Source organism: Suillus subalutaceus, assembly GCF_016647625.1.
Source record: "Suillus subalutaceus strain FC151 chromosome Unknown DFJ58scaffold_10, whole genome shotgun sequence".
Classification (NCBI taxonomy): domain Eukaryota; kingdom Fungi; phylum Basidiomycota; class Agaricomycetes; order Boletales; family Suillaceae; genus Suillus; species Suillus subalutaceus.
Window position 1 is genome coordinate 382987 of NW_024540259.1, and position 19074 is coordinate 402060.

The 19074-nt window shown below is 47.8% G+C and overlaps 6 protein-coding genes across 6 annotated transcripts; 3 read left to right on the forward strand and 3 right to left on the reverse strand.

The window, feature by feature from the left end:
* Positions 1–4703: 4703 nt before the first annotated feature.
* On the forward strand, positions 4704–5784 carry DFJ58DRAFT_22226 (uncharacterized protein). The gene is made up of 3 exons (XM_041379320.1): positions 4704–4850; positions 4900–5139; positions 5194–5784. The coding sequence occupies exons 1-3, from the start codon at positions 4834–4836 to the stop codon at positions 5696–5698; spliced, it is 762 nt and encodes a 253-aa protein (XP_041249004.1). The 5' UTR covers positions 4704–4833; the 3' UTR covers positions 5699–5784.
* Positions 5785–7270: 1486 nt separating this feature from the next.
* DFJ58DRAFT_677942 (uncharacterized protein) lies at positions 7271–8786 on the reverse strand. The gene is made up of 7 exons (XM_041383155.1): positions 8584–8786; positions 8337–8410; positions 8141–8238; positions 7905–8088; positions 7757–7848; positions 7594–7718; positions 7271–7541 (listed from the first exon to the last, which is right to left on the reverse strand). The coding sequence occupies exons 1-7, from the start codon at positions 8654–8656 to the stop codon at positions 7504–7506; spliced, it is 684 nt and encodes a 227-aa protein (XP_041249005.1). The 5' UTR covers positions 8657–8786; the 3' UTR covers positions 7271–7503.
* Positions 8787–9349: 563 nt separating this feature from the next.
* DFJ58DRAFT_911048 (uncharacterized protein) lies at positions 9350–11533 on the reverse strand. The gene is made up of 6 exons (XM_041395218.1): positions 11218–11533; positions 11149–11176; positions 10669–10882; positions 10481–10593; positions 10073–10415; positions 9350–9978 (listed from the first exon to the last, which is right to left on the reverse strand). The coding sequence occupies exons 1-6, from the start codon at positions 11426–11428 to the stop codon at positions 9829–9831; spliced, it is 1059 nt and encodes a 352-aa protein (XP_041249006.1). The 5' UTR covers positions 11429–11533; the 3' UTR covers positions 9350–9828.
* Positions 11534–13375: 1842 nt separating this feature from the next.
* Positions 13376–14499, forward strand: DFJ58DRAFT_742225 (uncharacterized protein; the record flags this gene model as incomplete). Its single annotated transcript, XM_041387184.1, has 5 exons — positions 13376–13743; positions 13795–13877; positions 13926–14192; positions 14242–14417; positions 14477–14499. The coding sequence occupies exons 1-5, from the start codon at positions 13642–13644 to the stop codon at positions 14497–14499; spliced, it is 651 nt and encodes a 216-aa protein (XP_041249007.1). The 5' UTR covers positions 13376–13641.
* An 876-nt stretch (positions 14500–15375) lies between these two features.
* Positions 15376–17840, reverse strand: DFJ58DRAFT_764267 (P-loop containing nucleoside triphosphate hydrolase protein). The gene is made up of 10 exons (XM_041388668.1): positions 17615–17840; positions 17511–17561; positions 17299–17459; positions 16980–17249; positions 16846–16923; positions 16206–16303; positions 15973–16156; positions 15826–15917; positions 15653–15777; positions 15376–15600 (listed from the first exon to the last, which is right to left on the reverse strand). Exons 1-10 carry the CDS (start codon positions 17814–17816, stop codon positions 15563–15565), a joined length of 1299 nt encoding a protein of 432 aa, XP_041249008.1. The 5' UTR covers positions 17817–17840; the 3' UTR covers positions 15376–15562.
* A 144-nt stretch (positions 17841–17984) lies between these two features.
* On the forward strand, positions 17985–19074 carry DFJ58DRAFT_22343 (uncharacterized protein). The gene is made up of 3 exons (XM_041379328.1): positions 17985–18151; positions 18207–18275; positions 18340–19074. The coding sequence occupies exons 1-3, from the start codon at positions 18075–18077 to the stop codon at positions 18776–18778; spliced, it is 585 nt and encodes a 194-aa protein (XP_041249009.1). The 5' UTR covers positions 17985–18074; the 3' UTR covers positions 18779–19074.

Consider the following 19074-nt stretch of genomic DNA (forward strand, 5'->3'; position numbering starts at 1 on the left):
CTTGATAAATACTGCAATTGCAACTTGCTGTATGACAAGTGCGCTCGTTTTGTCTGTTATCAAATAAAGTAGGATCACCTGACCAAGTTCCTGTACCACTAGTTGTGGGTCCTCAGATCACTGCGAACATTCCACAGAAAGTATCTTGCACAGGTTTATCAAACAAACTCAGCGTGCCTGATCTGCTACTCGCGCCAGTTCCAGGCGTTCAACGTGTCCTCACTTCATGGCTGGCTTTCCACAGAAAGTACCTTCCAGGCACACCGCCATGGATAAGGACGCAGGAGCTGTCCCCCGGCTGACCTAAGGCATAGGAACAGTATCAGCACTAATCTTCCCAACCTTGCGAAACGCCAGTACGTTGATGCTAACCCCGGAGAAACCGATAACTGGAGCCTCAAGTATTTGGAGAAGCATTGGCGCAAAAGGAACAGTGCTAGTCTCTGTTGTCGTTCTTCATATTGGCGACCCGTGGGCAGATCTCCTGCACTGAGCTAGTTACTAAGGAGGGTTGATTTTGTAACATAGTGGTTTATGATGTGCATAGTCAAACATCATCTTACTGCGGTGTGAGTGTACCAACTGTCATGCATCATGGCTTCGGCAAAACCAAAGTTCGCGGGATAACAGGACAGGTATAGGATATCAACCGGCAGGTTGAACGCTGTTGAATGCTCAACAGCCCTGCTTGCACCCTTAGACCCGTTATCTCATTGTGCTTGTTTTATTTCAAGTGATGTAGTACGAAAAATTGAATCATCTATAGCAGACTTCGAGACTATAAATGAAGCAATTCATGTAGAGTACAAAGAGACTAGGAAAGAGGACGGACATTTCCCTCTTCGTTACCGTGACATAGTCAGGCTTGTCTGCGGAGACGGGGTTCGGAGAACATTAAATGGCCTTTAATGGTTAATGTTGATGAGGACGTACTAACACTGAAAAGGTAGATTTTCAGAGAAACGTCTTTAAGGCTCATGTAGACGACTGCCTTTCTGTCCGTCCATAAGGAATTGATAACAAGCGAATTCCCTTCGTAACGTTTGATTTTCAAGTCCGATAAGTTGCGCTAGATGTGTATTCGCTGGTGACGATGCTTAAAACAAAAAGATTATGGCCACAAGCTGCAGTGCACAAATACATGTCACAGGTCGCGGAGTACTAATGGCACAAATCAGAAGCATTCACTGGAATAGAACGATCTCGATCTCAATTCGCAAGAGTCAACGGTCGATAAAATGCCACAGACTCTGAACGAAAGCAAGTAAGAGGATTCCAGTGGGAATCTGTTGAGCAATAGTAGTCAACGGCCAACCACACATTTGATACTGCTGATGGTGACCTCAAAAAGTATGCGAAAAGACAACATCATGGTCATCAGGTAGTTGATCAGATATCATAAGCGCAACAGGCTGGCAGGACAAGAGAAGAAAAAGATGATTGAGCTGATGACAGCGCGAGGCAGCCACATTGCACAATATTGAAGTACAAGAGCCTCCTGGTGACAAAAACAAAGCCGCGGCCGGGTACCTCCGGGCATCCGGAGATCAAGTTGGTTCCTGTTCGGGTCCGGGAACGTGCGAGACTCGATCGATCGTGATCAACTACTTCTGTTGAAATTAATTACATAAAAAATTCGACTCCCAAACTTCTATCATGTGAGTCTTCAGCTGAAACAGACCACTTGAGCAGAAAGAGAGAGGCGTGTCCAACGGCGAACGCGTTGCTCAAAGCACGTGACGAACTAATATGTACGGCGATCTTAGTATGTAGAGGCTGGTTCCATCAATATCGGTTGACTTACACGCAACGTAAAACAGCCCCGACTTCTTGGTCCGTACAGTTAACCAGATTTGCGCCTGCAACTTGCCACCCACTCCCCCCCAGCAACGGGCATACGAGGACGGGGGCACTAGTATTAAGTTGGCCGCCACTTAACCACATCCGAGGCTCGCTTCTCTGCTGGCGAACTCATCGAGGTCGCCTCTGAGCAGAACTAAGATTGGTAGCTTGGTTACGCACGCGGTCTCCGGGAGGCACTATTCCCATCTAATCATGTCAAGAGAGTAAATGCTTCTGCCCTCCCCAAGGCTGGTGCAGTTGGGACAACTGCAAAGAAATTGTTTTGAGCCGCTCTCAATGGGATCGGTAAGCCTTCCACCGTGGGTGAAGGCGTTAACTCTGTTGGTCTGCAGGAAGCATCTGGTCAGGCAGAAAAGAATAGTAAATTCGGAAAGTATGTTAAAATGGTATGTTCTTTCGCCTTGAAACCTGGGACGTAGGTTGATACAAGTCTGGTCACTCAGATAGCCCACTCGGCCGCAGGAAGCATTAGGTTTGGTTCTGGTAAGAAGATTATCGTGGAGAAATGCAGGTCGGATGTCATTAATCTGCCCTTACAGGTGTTGCCATCGGCAGTTGTTTTCTCAGAGGGATTCGAGCAGAAAGATACGAGAAAGGCAGGAAGGAGACGTCACTGCTCGTGCCTGATTTATGCAATACAAAAGGAGCCACTCGCATGCCCAGGCTTCAGCGCCTTGGAACTTTGTGACGGTTCAATACCTGATTCTGATGCCTTCCCTCGTTTATTTTTATCCTTCCGAACGCTACCGAATGACCATCTTCATTCTTCTATTGATCTGTCCACGGGAGACTATCCGCTATCCACACAGGAATTGCTCACTGCCCTTGGAGACTCAACCGTTCGCCACACAGCCTCCCGTAGACAGACCGTGTAACTTCACTGCAATCTGGAGAGCATTGAGAAGTAGTAGGTGGTTTCGGCGGCTGGGTTGACACTGAGCTCCGGCGGAACCTTGTTCAAAGGATATCCTTCGGATTCAGGCGCACCGCCTGATGCCAATTGGAACATTCCAATTGAATTTTGTACCGACGGCATGCGGAAATGGTAAAAGTGAGTGGTTTACCATTGTGACCTGTGGGAATAGAACTGCTGACATGCTTTCATCGCAGCATAGGTTTTGCAAGGTGTGGTGTGCTAGGAGGATGGCCTGTACTGCGGCGTCCAGCTTGTTTAACAGGGACTAATCCGGACACTGATCCCTTTGATGTACTATAGGCTGTTGCTTGCCATCGACGGCCCATCACTGCTACATTGCTTGAAAGGCATCTGCGTACTTGTTCCTCCCTAAATCACATGCACTGCACTATTGGAGCTCTTTGGAGTGTCGATCATGACTTGTTCAGGTTAGGGTAAGTATATCATTGCAACGCACTTCAAAATAGTAAGCCTCCAGCAGCGTTGCTGGCAGAACTTGGGAATCTTGCCAGCTGGCCTGGCAAAACTGGTTGTGCCTGTCCCATGGCAGAACTTAAGGTGACAGAACCTGGATCCGAGATTCGCGGCGGAGATATAACTCAGATTCAACAACACAGATGGTTTGAATATAATAAGTAGAACAAGAAACCGACTGTCGACTCCCTAAAGTAAGATGATGCTGCCGGCAAAGCAGACGACCTTTCATGGTGGAAAAACCTTCCAATCAATTCCGAAAATTATCCATTCAAGGTCTTCATTGTGATGATCCTTTCAATTGTAGGGCATGCAGGCGAAATAGATCGCACATCCTGTGATCACGGCGCAACACGTTTAGGAGTGCTTTTGATTTGACGAGTTGGACAAGGAATCATACGTCTATATAGCCTTAATTATATATGAAGTTTTGCCAGTTACTGACTCGGACACTTGGCAAGCCCACCCAGCAATTAGTCAGCAATTCAAAACCCATCATTCGGGGCGCCGCCTCGAAGTTCGGCTCGGAACTCTGCAAGAGTCTGCAAGTTGCTGTATGATTGCATCATGACGAGTCCGCTCATTTTGTACGACTCCAACCTCGCCCGACCTCCTACAGCGTCTGTTTAATTTCTCCCCTTGCACAGCAAGTTGCAACTAGGTTCATATCAGTCAAATTCCAATCTGCCACCAATTGCAAAGCTTTTACTCCACTAAACATATCTTGAACCAGATCACGACGGGAGTTTATCCCAAGGCTTCTTCCGCAGCCACACTGCCATAAACCACCATGGACCATAGATGGGGAACATTTGTGATCAAGCTGACGCAAGAGCTATCCCTGCCAATTGAGGCGAAGATAAATGTACGAGCCCCGTCCTTCTTTCTGCTAGTACACTGATCCTAGTGCAGATAAAGCAATGACCAGAAGCCCGGATAACTGGATAAGCATTCACGCAAAAAGGATGATGTACTTGACTTTTTTCCCATTCTGACGACTCACGTCTCACAAGTTGGACTTTGCAAGGGCCAAGTTGTTAAGGTGATTTCGTAATCCTGTAGTATACGCCAAAACGCTGGTCGATCAGATTTATCAGAGATCAAATAGTGCGGCTTCCGCAGGTCAATGAAATCAGTGCTTCAGGCGTCCGGTTGATCTCCATGACATCCCTCCAGAGTCCACACGTGGTTATTCGGTTACTTGAGATTGGTATACACTTCATTGGCTGCCCCTTGGTTCGCCATGGTCGGTTGCGTCAATATTGCTTTGCTTACCAGAAACTTCAGTTCTACACTGCCTACCGTCCGTCGGACATATAAAATTGCAGCTCTTTGCTCTCCCTGATGAATTCCCGCAATAGCGACGGTGAAATCATGCTAGACCAACTCGTGCCAGTCAACCACGAAGTTCTCAGCGACGATATTTGTTGCGCCTCCGCCAGCCCATCCAGTAGTCTTCCCCGCACCAATGACATGGCAGGTTCCCAAATACTCGCTCTCTGTCATGCTGATTGTTGTCTTCAAAGCTACAGAGCTTAAATATATGTCCTAATCATGAGTTCCTAGTGGCTCATTCGACTATGATATCAAGCCCAAAGTTAGTCAGCTCTCTTCTCTGAAATACATATGTATAACCCAATGACTAGTCGTCCTGGTCAGCCCAACTTGTATGTCCCGCGGACGTGGGACGGTTCATCGAGCAACTCTGGTTACAGCTGTTGCGACTACGCCCAGCAACATCACTCAAATCAGTCTGCCCCCGTACCCAAACCTCAGGACATATCGATACCACCACCGCAAACTATCTACTCAGCCTCCTCCACCTTTGGGTGCTTTCGCTCTCCTGCAATGCGAAGCGACTACTCGTCCTCATATACATTCCCGATGTGTGTCCTTGGTGCCCTGTCTTTTGTTTTTCTCATAATCACCTTCATGCACAGGTGGTATCCAGATGTACACCGTTCACATTCGACCACCGTGATCAAGCAAGATTTACCTTTTGTCTTTGGCCCTGAAATGTCCACCTCTGATGTCCTGCTGTATAACGAGCCGTTATATCAGTGGCAGAATTCTGCCGTCTCTCAGCCAGGCCCTTTGATTTCAACGCAGCCCCACGCAAGTCACAGTGGGAATATATATCACCTTTCAGATCAGCGAGCCAGCAGTCAGCCAAACTCAATCCTGCTTCACAGCCATCCTCCACCTCCCCTTCTCTGCCGATGGTTGCGTGATGACACAGTTTGCGGATTTACAGGGACACTGGAGGCATTAAAGGCGCATTGCAAAACCAGTCATTTTGCTGGTCCACCAAGTGCGCTAGTCGAATGTCGCTGGGAGGCTTGTGAATATCATAAACGTGATGATCCCACGATTCATGTCATGCGGCGCGACTGCATGTGGCGTCATACTCGCGAAGTTCATCTGGGGATGAAAAGGGGTGTCTAGGGGTCCCCCATCTTATTTATTTTTGTGGTACACTACTGTTAGCCATGCCATACTTTGTACGCTGTGATATATTTGCTTCCGCCGCCCGCTGTTCCTGTCGATTGTCGAGTTGGTGTTGAACGTTGAAGCTTCAAGTGTCAAAATGTATGTAAGCGATGGTTGCAACATAGTCACGGAGTTTGAAAGTCGTTCAGGTGTTTTGAACACCATTTGAATCTAAAAGGGGAGCCCTTCTAGATATCACTTTAGAACTGGGTGTTTTTGACATGTGGACTTGCAAAACACCTTTGACGGCGGCACGTCGTCACGAGGACTTCAGAACATAGATTTAAATTTAGAACAACGTTCCAAATGCTGCGAAAAGTCATCCACTGGGTAACAATACTTAATGAACGCGATTTTTAAAACGAAAGATGGCCACCCAGCGGTAATTCAGTAGCCAACGCCACCGATGAGAGGAATGATGCTGTAAATTAAGCTCGCACTGCAGTTAACTTCGTTGAAGGATCTAATACGCATGTGGAAAATGGCGATACTGTAGATGAACGTTAACTTCGATATCAATACTCAGACTTAACATGACAAGAGGGAGCATAGTATGGCGAGATCCTGGGTGGGTGGATGTCTACTCAACGGCAAATCAGTTATCCAGTGACCCGTCACGTCAGCCAACGATCGAACGCTCATTAGGTGAAGTCTCTAGAGTCGTTGCTGCATTTTTGTAAGTTAAACTCCACTGAATAATACAATTACTTGGTAGTTCCTGCCCTTTAGTCCCCAGTCTGTGATCGATTGGGCATGGCTATAATAGGTGCACCGTAAATAGCGGTATTGATCATCGTATGGGGTCAACGTTTCAACTGTAGTAAATCTCCTTTCCTAGTCAGTGCACAAAAACGTCTCTCTCGATCAAAAGATTCAGGGGATCCCCACCGCCCATAAATTCCAATACTATTATTATGTGTCGAGATATGAAATCCAAATGAAATCGGTGACTCATGCGCTCGTCTGATTCTTGGAAAGATGGCGGATATTGCGGATAGGGCTACTGACCAAGTACATATTATCGCGGTCCTGAAAACTGTAGTGCAGCTTCACGATCCACTCCGCGCCGCCGGGCGAAGCGACGAGCGAGGCAGATTTCAAGATATCACGTTCTGCACGGACGCGACCTCCTTGCCCTCTCCGAAGCATATCACTCTTCCTTAGCTGGTGAAATGAATAATTAATATCGGCAGTACCGTATGGGTAGATTGAAATGGACAAGAACCTGTTTCATGGCAAACAATTGTCCCATAACTCGCTCTTTAACCAGGGACACGTCCCCAATGAGGGTGCCTCACCCCAAACGGAGAGTTATAAATTATCCCTCGCCCTAACAAGCATATATATATATTTACCTGACATTCACTTGCCAAGACGTCCCTCATGATTACGAATGGCCAGATTTTTCTGGCTATTCCATAATAACAACATATGATGGATTCCGACTGCTATCAGCGTCTGGTACAATCAGGATCCACATTATCAGTACTTACATGCATCACCTTGTGAACAATTACTTGTCAGTCACAGTTGTAAACTTTGTTGCCACAAACTTGAACGAGGTACTACATCTCAATGCCGCGCCACATCTGCGTCAACGACAGGAATATCGACTAGGAGAAGCGATGCGACGCCAATGTGAGCATCAGGATCTTTTACGATACATCAAATGTCAAATAACGCGATCATCCTACTTGCCTCATCAAGCACACATATGTATGCAACGTAGAACAGCCCCAACTTCTTGTCCATCCGTCCAATTAACCAGATTTCCAGTAAGCAATATTTCCGTCCACCACTGTCGCCCATCAGTCGGTGGTAGTCGTAGGAGAGCGACGAGAAGAACTCACTCTCATAAGGCTTGTCTTGCTGTCTCAGTTTACCAGCAGCCTTAACAGTAGCTTCGCTTCCGTGCTCCTTGAGGTCCTCATACGTCATGATTTCACCGCAAACAAACTTGTTCTCAAAGTCCGAGCTACATAAGTGTGAGAAGGGGTAAAATAATCGGCATACTGAATAACACCGGCCGCCTGAGGTGCCTTTGTGCCCTTGCGAATCGTCCATGCACGCACCTCATCAGGTCCACAGGTAAAGTAGCGGATCAACTGGGATTAAAAAATTCGGATCAATGAATGATCAGCGATCAGGGGATGAAACCCACGTCAAGACTGGAGTACCCCGCTTGTGTTATTTTTCCGAGGGCACTCTGCGCTCCTGGTTCCTTTTGGGCCTCAGCACGCTCATCTTCTGGAAGCTGCGCAAGACACTCCTCCAATGATACAGAGAATGGGATAAGGGGGTCGCCAGAGTTGTGCGCGTCAATCCAGCCCTTGATCTTGGCTAACCTATGTGCGAGCGTGAGCTGTGGTGACTAAGAGAGTTTGATAAAAGCCGTACCACTTGTTCTTCTTGCGGATGTAGTCCTTCTCGCCAAGATTGACGAGGTGAGTGATGAGCTTGGCGGTTAGTAGGGTAAGGCTGTTGACGACCTCGATCTACGGATGATAGTGGGTAGTGTGCGCCAAGAAAGTAGCGAGTTCATGAGGTCAGAGGGTCGCAAAAATATCATTGAACCATGGAGCGTTACTCCCACCTCAAAGAGCTGTGTTGATCGAGCTGGTGCTCTTTTTCGTCGCTCAAAAACAATAAGGAGAATATGTTGTTTGCCTGCGGAATGGTGGTCAGTATAGTGAATGAAGACAGCAGGTGACACAGAAGGAATCAGAAAAAAATGTTATCTCAAAGGAATGTTGGGGCGTTACTCCCTCCTCAACGAGCTGGGTTATCGAGCAAAGCTCTTTTTCATCGCTCAAAAGCGATAACAAGAATATCGTATTTACCTGTAGAATGACGGTCAGCAGGGTGGTCGAAGATTGCGGAACGAATCAAAAAAAATAGTTGTCTCAAATTCATCCCTGCATGTACGCAGAGCAGATCACGGTGACCATAGCTGGTGGGTAGAGTAGCCGAAATTGCGATGGTAGGAACGTGAATCAGTGATCTCCAACTAATTTTACATGGAGGTAAGAATGTGCGGGATAGCTCCCGTGTGTAATTTTATCGCCATCGCGGGACTTTGCACTATCTTCACGCACGTGAACACGACTCTCGGCCCTCGGATTCGGAGTCATCGTGTGGCACTGGCCAGCGTCATCCATTTGCTTTGCATTCACGAAGACTGAGCGGATCCCGAGAGCACAAACACAATGTCTGTAAATCATCACAAATGTCTAGGTTGATCTAAAAATCACGATGGTTCGCCTGTTTTGGCCATTTGAAACTAAACTTGTGTATGGCTTGATGACGAGGGAAACACCAGATCTTGAACAAGCCGCAGTGGTAGAACCCAGAGCAAAGATTTTCCCTTGCCAGTCGGTGCAATGATGTACAGACATCATTCGAGCATCTGATTGCGATGATATCTGCATCGAATTTGAAAGTCGCGAAGGCAGCAGAGGTACATAGCATTTAGCGAAGGGCTGTGGACGCTTGTGCGAGGCCGCGTGTCAATATTTCGTCCATTATAAGTATACAATGAAGGACAGTGCTTGATTATTGGGAAGTTATAAGTTTGAGCAAAAAGAGACAGGCGTGTTCAACGGCGAATGTGGATATGAATGTTTTATTTGTCCATCTACGTTCACATGAGCTCAGGTATCTAAGCGCTTAACTACAAACTAAGCAAAGCTCGCAAACTATCGGGCAAAATATACGCATAACTATTGAGTGAGGAATGTGCAACGTGGGAGGAAGGATTGGGGCTGAGTGCACGGACACGTTGCTTGTCACGGTGTTCTCCCAAAAGCATCAGCAAAAATGTGAACTGCTATATAGCACTATGGAGCCTACATACCACATATTGTTGACCCGCGAGCCGAACACTACGCACATGCCACATCTGTGCTAATCGGGATAACAATTTAGGTCCCATCGTCGTCCTAGCAGGCTGCGAGGATAAAGTACCACATTGCCTAATGATGCGATGTCGCCCTAAATGTTGGACAGTGGGGGCAAAACACCACTTGTGACTCAACGCTGGCTACAATATCCGCGAGTGGGGGCAATACACCCACACAATAACGCGTTCAATATTGTGGCCACAACCCCGCATCGTCAGAAAACAAGCGCCGTGCGGCCCTATCAAAAACCTCCCTGATATGGTCTATAGCTTTTCCCTCAAGGAGGGAGGTCTCCTCAGAGTTGCACGCTATGCGCACGGCGGATAGCCAAGAAGGCTGGGCAGAGAGCAAAGATGTGGTGCGTGCTCTCAAACACATCACAACCAAAATGACACCAAGGCAGCATATCGCGAAAACGACGATGCCGCACTTGCGCGGTGTCAAGTTGCGACGATCGGGCATACAATTGTACGGCGGCACAGAATGAACTAGACGCCCGCGTGTACGGGAAGTCAGGCGGGAGATAGCGGTCGTACAGTGCGAGAGTCATGACTTGGGCCGGGTGAAAAGAGTCGTTTGACGCATAAGCATCCTCAAGCCGGGAAACAACGAAAGAAGATAAATTACACTCGATGAACCCACAACTAGGCGTAAAGATGGTATAGTCATCGGGCCATAGCAAATTTCGTAAGCGGAGAGAGGCAAGAACACCACCGCTATGTTGCACCGAAGAGGCCATGTGATCTAGGCTAGACATTCGGGTGTGAAACTGCCTGTGTGAGCAGCAGTCCAAAATAGCGAGGGAGAAGGAGACGGGGCATGAAGGAGGGAACATAACCATCGGTACAACGAATGCACTGGTTGACCATTCCAGACATGGGGCAGGGCACCCGGGAGCACATCCAGGACAAAGTGCACAGCATTCTTGTGACCGGTAAAAACGGGGTAGATCTGTTTTGGATTAGCATGAATCAATAACAAAACAGCAGCTATGATCCCTAAAAGCTCGCCATGCAGTATACTTACAGATGTCCCATGGCTCGCAAGTGAAAAGGCAACCCAGCTGTCAGGCGTTGCAGCTGCGGATGTAATCGAACGAGCCTGCAAAAACGACGCTGGCGACGGGAGCATTGATGCATCCGACGTAGCAATGGGTGAATGCGAATGCGGGAGCTGAGTGGAGGCGACAATGTAATTTTCGACTTGTGTGCGTCGCAAAGGCCGAGCAACAGCAAGTATACTATCGCAGGAACCGGTCAGCAACGCCGAAAAGGTGAGTCATAAAACGCCGAAACCGAAGAGTGTGATGGGGAGGGACAGGAGCCCAGAATGGAAAGCATAAGGGAAACGAAGGTAACGGTGGACTTAATGTGGGCGATGCGAAGGTTCTTGGGCTTGTGCAAGGGTAATGGGGCTGAAACGCGAGTCGTAGCTTAGATCAATATTGTTTGACATATGATCCGCCGTGGCACGCCCATGATCAGTGTGGACCCGAAAATGGCTCACAGCACGTGACCAACTATGTACCCCAGAACTGTCAGAGAGTATCAATCGTTTGACTTACACGGAACGTACAATAGCCCCAACTTCTTGGTCCGTCCAGTTGACCAGATTGGCGCCTGCGATACCACCCACTCCCCTTCCAGCAAGCATACGAGGACGGGTGCGCTAAAATTAAGTTGGCCACCTCGTTTCTCTGCTGGCGAATTCCTCGAAGTCGTCTCTGAGCAGAACCAAGATTTGTGGCTTGGTCACGCACGTGGTCACCGGGAAGCACTATTCTCATTTAATTATGTCAAGAGAGTAGACGCTTCTGCTCCCGAAAGCTGCTGTGACAATTGCATTTAAAAATCGTATAGGCCGTTTTGTGAATGGGACCGGTGACTCGGAGCCTCCCGTCGTGGGTGTAGGCGTCAACTCTGCCATTGGTCTGCAGGAAGCATCTGGTCAGGCAGAAAGGATGAATAATATGTTATATTCCTTCGCCTTGAAACCTGGGACGTAGGCTGACACAAGTCTGGTTACTCAGATACCCCTCTCGGCCGCAGGAAGCATTAAGTTTGGTTCTGGTGAGGAGTTTATCGTGGAGAAATGCAGGTCAGATGTCATTAACCCGCCCATACAGGTGCTGCTATCGGCGGTGATTTTCTCATAACGATATTAATATTCTGATGTGGTCATCGCATAACTTCAATATATGGTTCGAGTGTGTCCTATAATTATCCGCTGTGTTCTCAAAGATGTTGCAATTGATGCAAGTTAATGTATACATTGCTGGTCTTGAATCATTGTTCACGAGGTTGAATACTCTACTAATGGAAATGATGTTCCGACTAGCCCAATTTATATCGGTTCGGCAGAATGATCATAGAACTTCGGACTGGTGACGCTCGACCTTCCCCAAAGAGCAACCTCTTTGAGCTAAGATATGGCACCGCCTAGGCCAACGTGAACATAACAAGTGAAATTGGATGGCATCAATGGCGAGCGAGCAAGATAAGTGGCTTATCTATTGCAACCGGCGGAGATGGAGCTGCTGGCCTGCTTTCAGCGCATCACAGATTTTGCATGGTGCGGTATGCCAGGATGATGACCTGTACTGTGCCATATATGGTTTACTTACCAGAGATGGTCTGATGATACTGATCTCATTGATACCCTGTTGCACGTCGTGTCGTTTGCTAAGGATGATTTGATGACTCCTGTCCCGTTGATTCTTTTTGCCTTGCTTACCAGGGATAGTCCGATGACTCCGGTCCCATCGATGATCTCATGTGCCAGACTATTAGCGCACTGCTTACCAGGGACAGTCTGACGACTCCGATCCCATTGATGATCACATGTGCTGGACTATGAGCGCTCATGATTGCTTATCATAACCTGTAACCTCCAAAATGAAGCCTCCACAAACTCCGCGAACAGGACGGTATTCAGTCATAGCGCCATTCGAATTTGATAAATACTGCATTTCAACTTGCTGTATGATGCAATGAGTCGCCCGTACGGTGTCACCAACAACTGCATTCAGCTCACCCGATCTGCTATAGCGTCCGTTCCAGACGTCCCTATCCCAAGTACTGGTTGTATCCTCGGACTTCCCACAGTAATCTGGTCCATCTGTTGCAGGCATATACATTTGGTTCACCTGTTCTGCTACGGCGTTCGTTCCGGATGTTCCTTTCCCATTGATTGCGCCCTCGGGTCAAGACGAGTGTTCCACACAAACAGGGACATGAACCAAATTCATCGGACTTGTTAGTGTCTGTTCCAAGACGTCCCTGTATTTACAGCAGGCTTCCCGGGAAGGTATCCTTTGTAGGCACACCGCCACGGATAAGCATATTCCGCTGACAGATAGCTATCCCTTGCTAACAAAGAAACAGTGTGAGAAACTCCATCGGTTGTCAAAAGCATGCTTCTGACTTGCAACATTGACGCTGGGCCCGGAGAAACCAGTAGCCATACCTGAAGCCTGAGGATCCGTTTTAGCCGGTATTCCCGAAAAAGGGGTCAGTGCCTGATTATGATACCGCAAAGGGGGGGAGAACTGAGTTGCTTGATATTCCAAATTGTAATGTCAATCAGAGTCGAAAGGTTGAGCTGACTTGGTCTAAATCTACTCTTGGTATTTTGGTACCGAACGGATGGTTACTAACTTAACGTTTTTTGGATTATGGTTCAAGTTTTCTCGTGACGTAATACTGTCCTTGTGGTGACGCAGGCAAAAACGCTTGAACTCGGGCGATCGATCGATCTCCCAGATCAAGGTTCAAGTTTCCTTTTATGTAAGGTCGTCCTTTCCCTGAACATAGTAGTCACCGATGTGCATCATGTCGTTACCACTTTCTAAACAACACCATGCTGTCCCTTGGCAGTGTTCCGAGCTTTGCGTCTATCCTACCTGCTGTCCGCACATATTAAAATCGTGGAGCACATATTCTCTGACATCTGTAGGCCCTATATATCACATTGCTCTCATTTCTCTTATACAGTATAATCATGCCAGACCAACTCGTGGTCAACCAAGAAGTCTTCGACGATGGCGTTTGTGGCACATACGCCAACCCGTCCAGTAGTCTTCCCTGCATCAATGGTGACATGGTATGATTTCTCCGACGATTGTTCTCTGTCATGCTGATCATCATTTCAAAGACGTCTCCTTCAAATCCGCGGAGCTCAACAACATACCCCAATCATGGGCTCGCGGTGCCCCATCCGACAATGTCAAGCCTCAAGTTAGTCTACTCCATTCTTTGCCTTGCATAGGGATAATCCGCGACTAGTCATGGTGGTCAGCCCGCCTCCTTATCTGGCCCACCGACGTCGGACGTTCCATCGAGCAGCACTAGATATGCCTGCTACGACTCCACACAGGAACAATGTTTAACACAATCCGTTTCCGGATTTGAACCTCCTTCGTATTGTGGCTCCTGGCGCGACCCATCAACACTTCACAATTACAGCTATCAGCACGACCCCGTGTTAGAAGGCACCCGGGCCTGTGCTCCTGCAATGGGGCACGACAACTGGCCTTCACACACATTCCAAATGTATGCCCTTCGTTATCATCATTTTTCTTCTAATTACCCTCACACACAGGCATTATCCAGTTGTCTACCCTGAAATTCCTACCTCTGATTTTCGGCTGTATAACGAGCCGTCGCATCAATGGCAAAGTTTACCTCAGCCAGGCCCTCTAAATGGGCCCCTCCCTCCGATGACACCTCCGCCTTTAGCGGCGGAAGATTTGCAAATGGGATTTTCATCACAGGCCCGTGCGTGTCACGGTGGAATTACATGTTACCCCTCAGATCAACCGCCCATTGTCAACCAGCCATATTCGACCCCACTTCGTAACTATTCATACCCCCTCCTACTTTCCTGCCGGTGGCTATATGATAACGCACCCTGCATATTCACAGGGACGCTGGACGAGTTAAAGGCGCATTGTAGAATCAGTCATTTTGCTGGTCCCCCGGATGCGCAGATTGAATGCCGCTGGGAAGCTTGTACTTATCATAGGCGTGACAACCACACAGTGCATGTCATGCGTCGCGACTGCATGTGGCGTCACACTTGCGAAATTCATTTGGGGATGAAGAGGGGTATCTAGGCGTGTCCACCTGCTGTTGTATTTTTGCCATCCTTGTGCTGCACCACCCGCACCATGCTATTTTTATAATCGTTACTTTGTTGTTTTTATTGATCGCGAACTATTTAATAGTCACCCTAGCCAGACTGTATACCTTTTTAATCATTATGATTTCTTGCAGTGGTTGACATTACCACTATAATAAAAGGACGAACGGAATTTAGACCGAAGGATGCCTATCCAGGGCCCAGCAATCTGTCACTAAACAAAGCCAACACGGTTCAGTTGAATTCCTCGACGAGGCTGTAATACGTTGACACTGCGTTTCTACTGCGGAATGGAATTGGTTGGAACAGCCCCTACGCAGCCTCCACTTTGCGACTTGGCAGGAGGCTCCACAGGTACAGCGAATGGCGACACGATCCAGTTCTCTATACTTAGATGCGGCCCACTCAACCGCTAATATTGACCAGGCTCAAGATCGACAGCGACTTATATGTACTTCCTGAACATTTACTTGTATGTCAGCACCTGTAAACTTTGTTGCCACAAACTTGCAAGGCACGTCTCAATGTCGCGCCACATTTGCGTCGACGATAGGAATACCGACCAGGAGTTGCTCGAGCACCTTGACTACAGCGTTGGGTATGGATTATTTCTGTTCATTCACATGAATAAAACCAGATAAGCAACGACGTCACCCCAGCATGAAATCGAGATCTTTCACAAAACATCAATCAACAAACAATGCGATTAACCTACTTGCCTCATCTAGCACAAGTATGTATGCAACGTACAACAGCCCCAACTTCTTGTCCATCTGTCCAATTAACCAGATTTCCAGTAAGCAATATCTCCGTCCACCACTGTCGTCCATCAGTCAGCGGTAGTCATAGGAGATCGACAGGAAGAACTCACTCTCATAAGGCTTGCCTTGCTGTCTCAGTTTACCAGCAGCCTTAACAGTAGCTTCGCTTCCGTGCTCCTTGAGGTCCTCGTACGTCATGATCTCACCGCAAACAAACTTGTTCTCAAAGTCCGAGCTATAAAAGTGTGAGAAGAAGTAAAATAAAATAAAATAATCGGCATACTGAATAACGCCGGCCGCCTGAGGCGCCTTTGTCCCCTTGCGAATCGTCCATGCACGAACTTCATCAGGTCCACAGGTAAAGTAGCGGATCAACTGTGATTAAAAATTCCGATCAATCAGCAACCAGCGACCAGGGGATCAGACCCACGTCAAGACTGGAGTACCCCGCCTGCGTTATTTTTCCGAGGGCACTCTGCGCTCCTGGTTCCTTTTGAGCCTCAGCACGCTCATCTTCTGGAAGCTGCGCAAGACGCTCCTCCAGTGATACGGAGAATGGGATGAGGGGGTCGCCGGGGTTGTGCGCGTCAATCCAGCCCTTGATCTTGGCCAACCTATGTGCGAGCATGAGCTGTGGTAACTAAGAGAGTTTGAAAGCCGTACCACTTGTTCTTCTTGCGGATGTAGTCCTTCTCGCTAAGATTGACGAGGTAAGTGATAGGCTTGGCGGTTAGTAGGGTAAGGCTGTTGACGACCTCGATCTACGGATGATAGTGGGTATTAGCGTACGCCAAGAAAGTAGCGCGTTCATGAGGTCAGAGGGTTGAAAAAATATCATTGAAAGATGGGGCGTTACTCCCGCCTCAAAGAGCTGGGTTAATCGAGCTGATGCTCTTTTTCATCGCTCAAAAACGATAACGAGAATACATTATTTACCTGCGGAATGATGGTCAGCATGGTAGATGAAGACCGTAGATGACAAAGAAGGAATCAGAAAAAAATGTTATCTCAAAGGAATGTTGGGGCGTTACTCCCTCCTCAACGAGCTGGGTTATCGAGCAAAGCTCTTTTTCATCGCTCAAAAGCGATAATGAGAATAGCATATTTACCTGTAGGATGACGGTCAGTATGGTAGACGAAGATTACGAAGGCAAGGAGGGGATCAGAAAAAAAATTATCTCAAAGGAATAGTGGGGCGTTACTCCCTCCTCAACGAGCTGGGTTATCGAGCAAAGGCTCTTTTTCATCAGGGTACGAACCAAAGTGCTGGCAAAAGAAATTCTCAAGAACAAGAAAGACTTACCTCTTTATTGTTCCACTCGCACTTCCTAACATCCTTGCCATCGACGGTAAGGGCCTTATAGATTTTCTCAACTGTTGCCTACAGCGTGAGTCCGCACCAGCTACACACCAAACAGTGTTTCCAGCGAGACGCACGATTTCTTCCTTCTTAGCCTTATCCGCCAAACTGTTGTTGCCAAGCGATCGACCAGTGCGCTTGAGGCCATCAAGGTGCTTCTCGACCCACTCAATATCTTTGAGACGAAGCTCGGTCTGGATGATCTCCATGTCACGGAGAGGATCAACATCGCCCTCTACATGGATGACTTCGGCGTCATCGAAGGCACGGACCACCTGGAAGATACCATCGACAGCGCGGACGTGAGACAAGAATGCATTTCCAAGTCCTGCACCTGTTGATGCACCCTGTATATATGTCGGCGGAGAAATCAGGGTACGTGGATCATGGACGTACCGCAGTAAGACCTGCAATATCAATGCAGGTGAGGAAAGCAGGCACACGCGAGGCAGGCTTGTACAGATCGCAAAGCCAATCGAAACGCGCATCCGGCACGGGTATACGCGCTTCTTCTGGGTTGATTGTTGCGTATGGAAAGTTGGCAGCCTTTCCCAAATCTAAGATATTTTAGACTCAAATACGTGACTGTATAAGGGCTATATCCGCACCGGTGTCGGATAGAACATTAAAGAAAGATGACTTTCCGACATTCGGAAGACCTATACGGATAGTCATTGGGTCTGAATTCGATTGCAGGATGATAAGTGCATACCGACGATACCGATCTTCAAGTTATTACTTGGACGACCAAGCAAAACTTTTTTCTCTGCGGCAGCAGCCTTCTTGGGAGGCATTTTCTTCTTCTTAGCTTGGAGAGTGTGCGACGCAGAAAACGGCCGCAGAAAAATAAAACAAGACGCAGTAGATGGACGGGGAAGACGATGCAGGCAGAATTGCCGCCATCGATCTATCATCTCCCAAAAAAAACTAGTCACGAGCTCTGCAAGAAAGAGAAAAATTCGGGGAAATCGTCTCTTTATGGAACTCTCACGGCCGTAATACCAGGTGGTTTTCGGCAGGACATATCCTAGTATGGAAGGTGTCCTGCCGATGGAAGTTATTATTATGCGCGTGGATACCTGAGGACTCTCACTGAGTCTGGCGTACCACGCTCACAGCTCGTAAGCTACCCAGACAACGACCGGCGCATCTTCCTTGTAAAAAAAAACGCGATGAAGAGCGTTATACTGGCTGTAATCGCCTTGTGCGCGTCGTGGACACATGCTCAGACATTGACTGTCACCAATATGTATGCTTATCAGCCCTTCTACACTGAATTTCTGTCTGATTAATCACTGGAACAGTGCTGGTGCTACAGTTGTGGAAGTTGTTACAGTAAACCCCATCAACGGTCTTGCTACAACACAAACACTGTGAGTGAAATCGTCTTTTACATCAATATTAGCCTTGGCTCATGATGTTGGCGCTATTGAACAGGCAAACCGTTACCGGAGTCACCACGAACCCTTTGTCCACAAATACCCTCTTAACTACTACTACTACCCCAGCTGGACCACTTCAAACTATAGCAACTACTACGACTACACAGAATCAAGGCCCCGTTGAACAGCCCGGATCAACAGTCCTAGTACCAGGGGGACCTACCCCATACACCTATACCACTACAAATGCAGCTGGCTCTACCGTCGCCGTGTTAGCAACATTTACACCTACAGGGCCTGCCACTGTATTGCCAACCCCAACAACTACCGGCACAATCCTCAACTACTCATCGTATCTAGCTTCGGCCGGGACGAGCGCAGTAGGAACATCTAGTGCAACTCGCCGGGCATTCTCGCTCTCCAGCGGTTGGTATGGACTGGTAGCAAGCACGATGCTGGGCATTGGCGGTGGTGCATGGTTCATAATGTTGTAAGGCGCACGTTACATACCGATGTGACTCGAAGGACAGTCGATAGGACAGTCAATCTAGTAGATGGACTCTTCATGTTTGATAAACACATCAACTTTATGGTTGTGTTGCCTACTTAGACACTCGTTACATGTTATCTCGGGTTATTTTAGTTACTCTGTTGTCCCCTTCGTCTATCGACAACAGTACTTATTTACCTTGATACCACATGATGGATTTTGACCTGTCAAATGAAATCCTTGTCGATGACCTAGTACCTACTGTATTCAGATGCGTGCCGGTGATCAAGCAGTGATAAA

Bases quoted from the DNA above. Each gene is read 5' to 3' on its own strand.
- DFJ58DRAFT_677942 (XM_041383155.1), bottom strand. From the start codon at position 8,656: ATGAATTTGAGACAACTATTTTTTTTGATTCGTTCCGCAATCTTCGAC. The intron at 8,239-8,336 runs GTGGGAGTAACG...TATCATCCGTAG, and splicing joins GATCAACACAGCTCTTTGAG to ATCGAGGTCGTCAACAGCCT. The intron at 7,719-7,756 runs GTATGCCGATTA...ACACTTATGTAG, and splicing joins CAGGCGGCCGGTGTTATTCA to CTCGGACTTTGAGAACAAGT.
- DFJ58DRAFT_764267 (XM_041388668.1), bottom strand. From the start codon at position 17,816: ATGATAGATCGATGGCGGCAATTCTGCCTGCATCGTCTTCCCCGTCCA. The intron at 17,250-17,298 runs GTACGTCCATGA...ACATATATACAG, and splicing joins ATATTGCAGGTCTTACTGCG to GGTGCATCAACAGGTGCAGG. The intron at 15,918-15,972 runs GTGGGTCTGATC...TTTTAATCACAG, and splicing joins CGGGGTACTCCAGTCTTGAC to TTGATCCGCTACTTTACCTG.
- DFJ58DRAFT_22343 (XM_041379328.1), top strand. From the start codon at position 18,075: ATGAAGAGCGTTATACTGGCTGTAATCGCCTTGTGCGCGTCGTGGACA. The intron at 18,152-18,206 runs GTATGCTTATCA...TCACTGGAACAG, and splicing joins ACATTGACTGTCACCAATAT to TGCTGGTGCTACAGTTGTGG. The intron at 18,276-18,339 runs GTGAGTGAAATC...GCTATTGAACAG, and splicing joins CTTGCTACAACACAAACACT to GCAAACCGTTACCGGAGTCA.
- DFJ58DRAFT_22226 (XM_041379320.1), top strand. The intron at 5,140-5,193 runs GTGTGTCCTTGG...CTTCATGCACAG, and splicing joins TCCTCATATACATTCCCGAT to GTGGTATCCAGATGTACACC.
- DFJ58DRAFT_911048 (XM_041395218.1), bottom strand. From the start codon at position 11,428: ATGAGAATAGTGCTTCCCGGTGACCACGTGCGTGACCAAGCCACAAAT. The intron at 11,177-11,217 runs GTACGTTCCGTG...ACTCTCTGACAG, and splicing joins ACCAAGAAGTTGGGGCTATT to TTCTGGGGTACATAGTTGGT. The intron at 9,979-10,072 runs GTGCGGCATCGT...CTCTCTGCCCAG, and splicing joins CGCAACTTGACACCGCGCAA to CCTTCTTGGCTATCCGCCGT.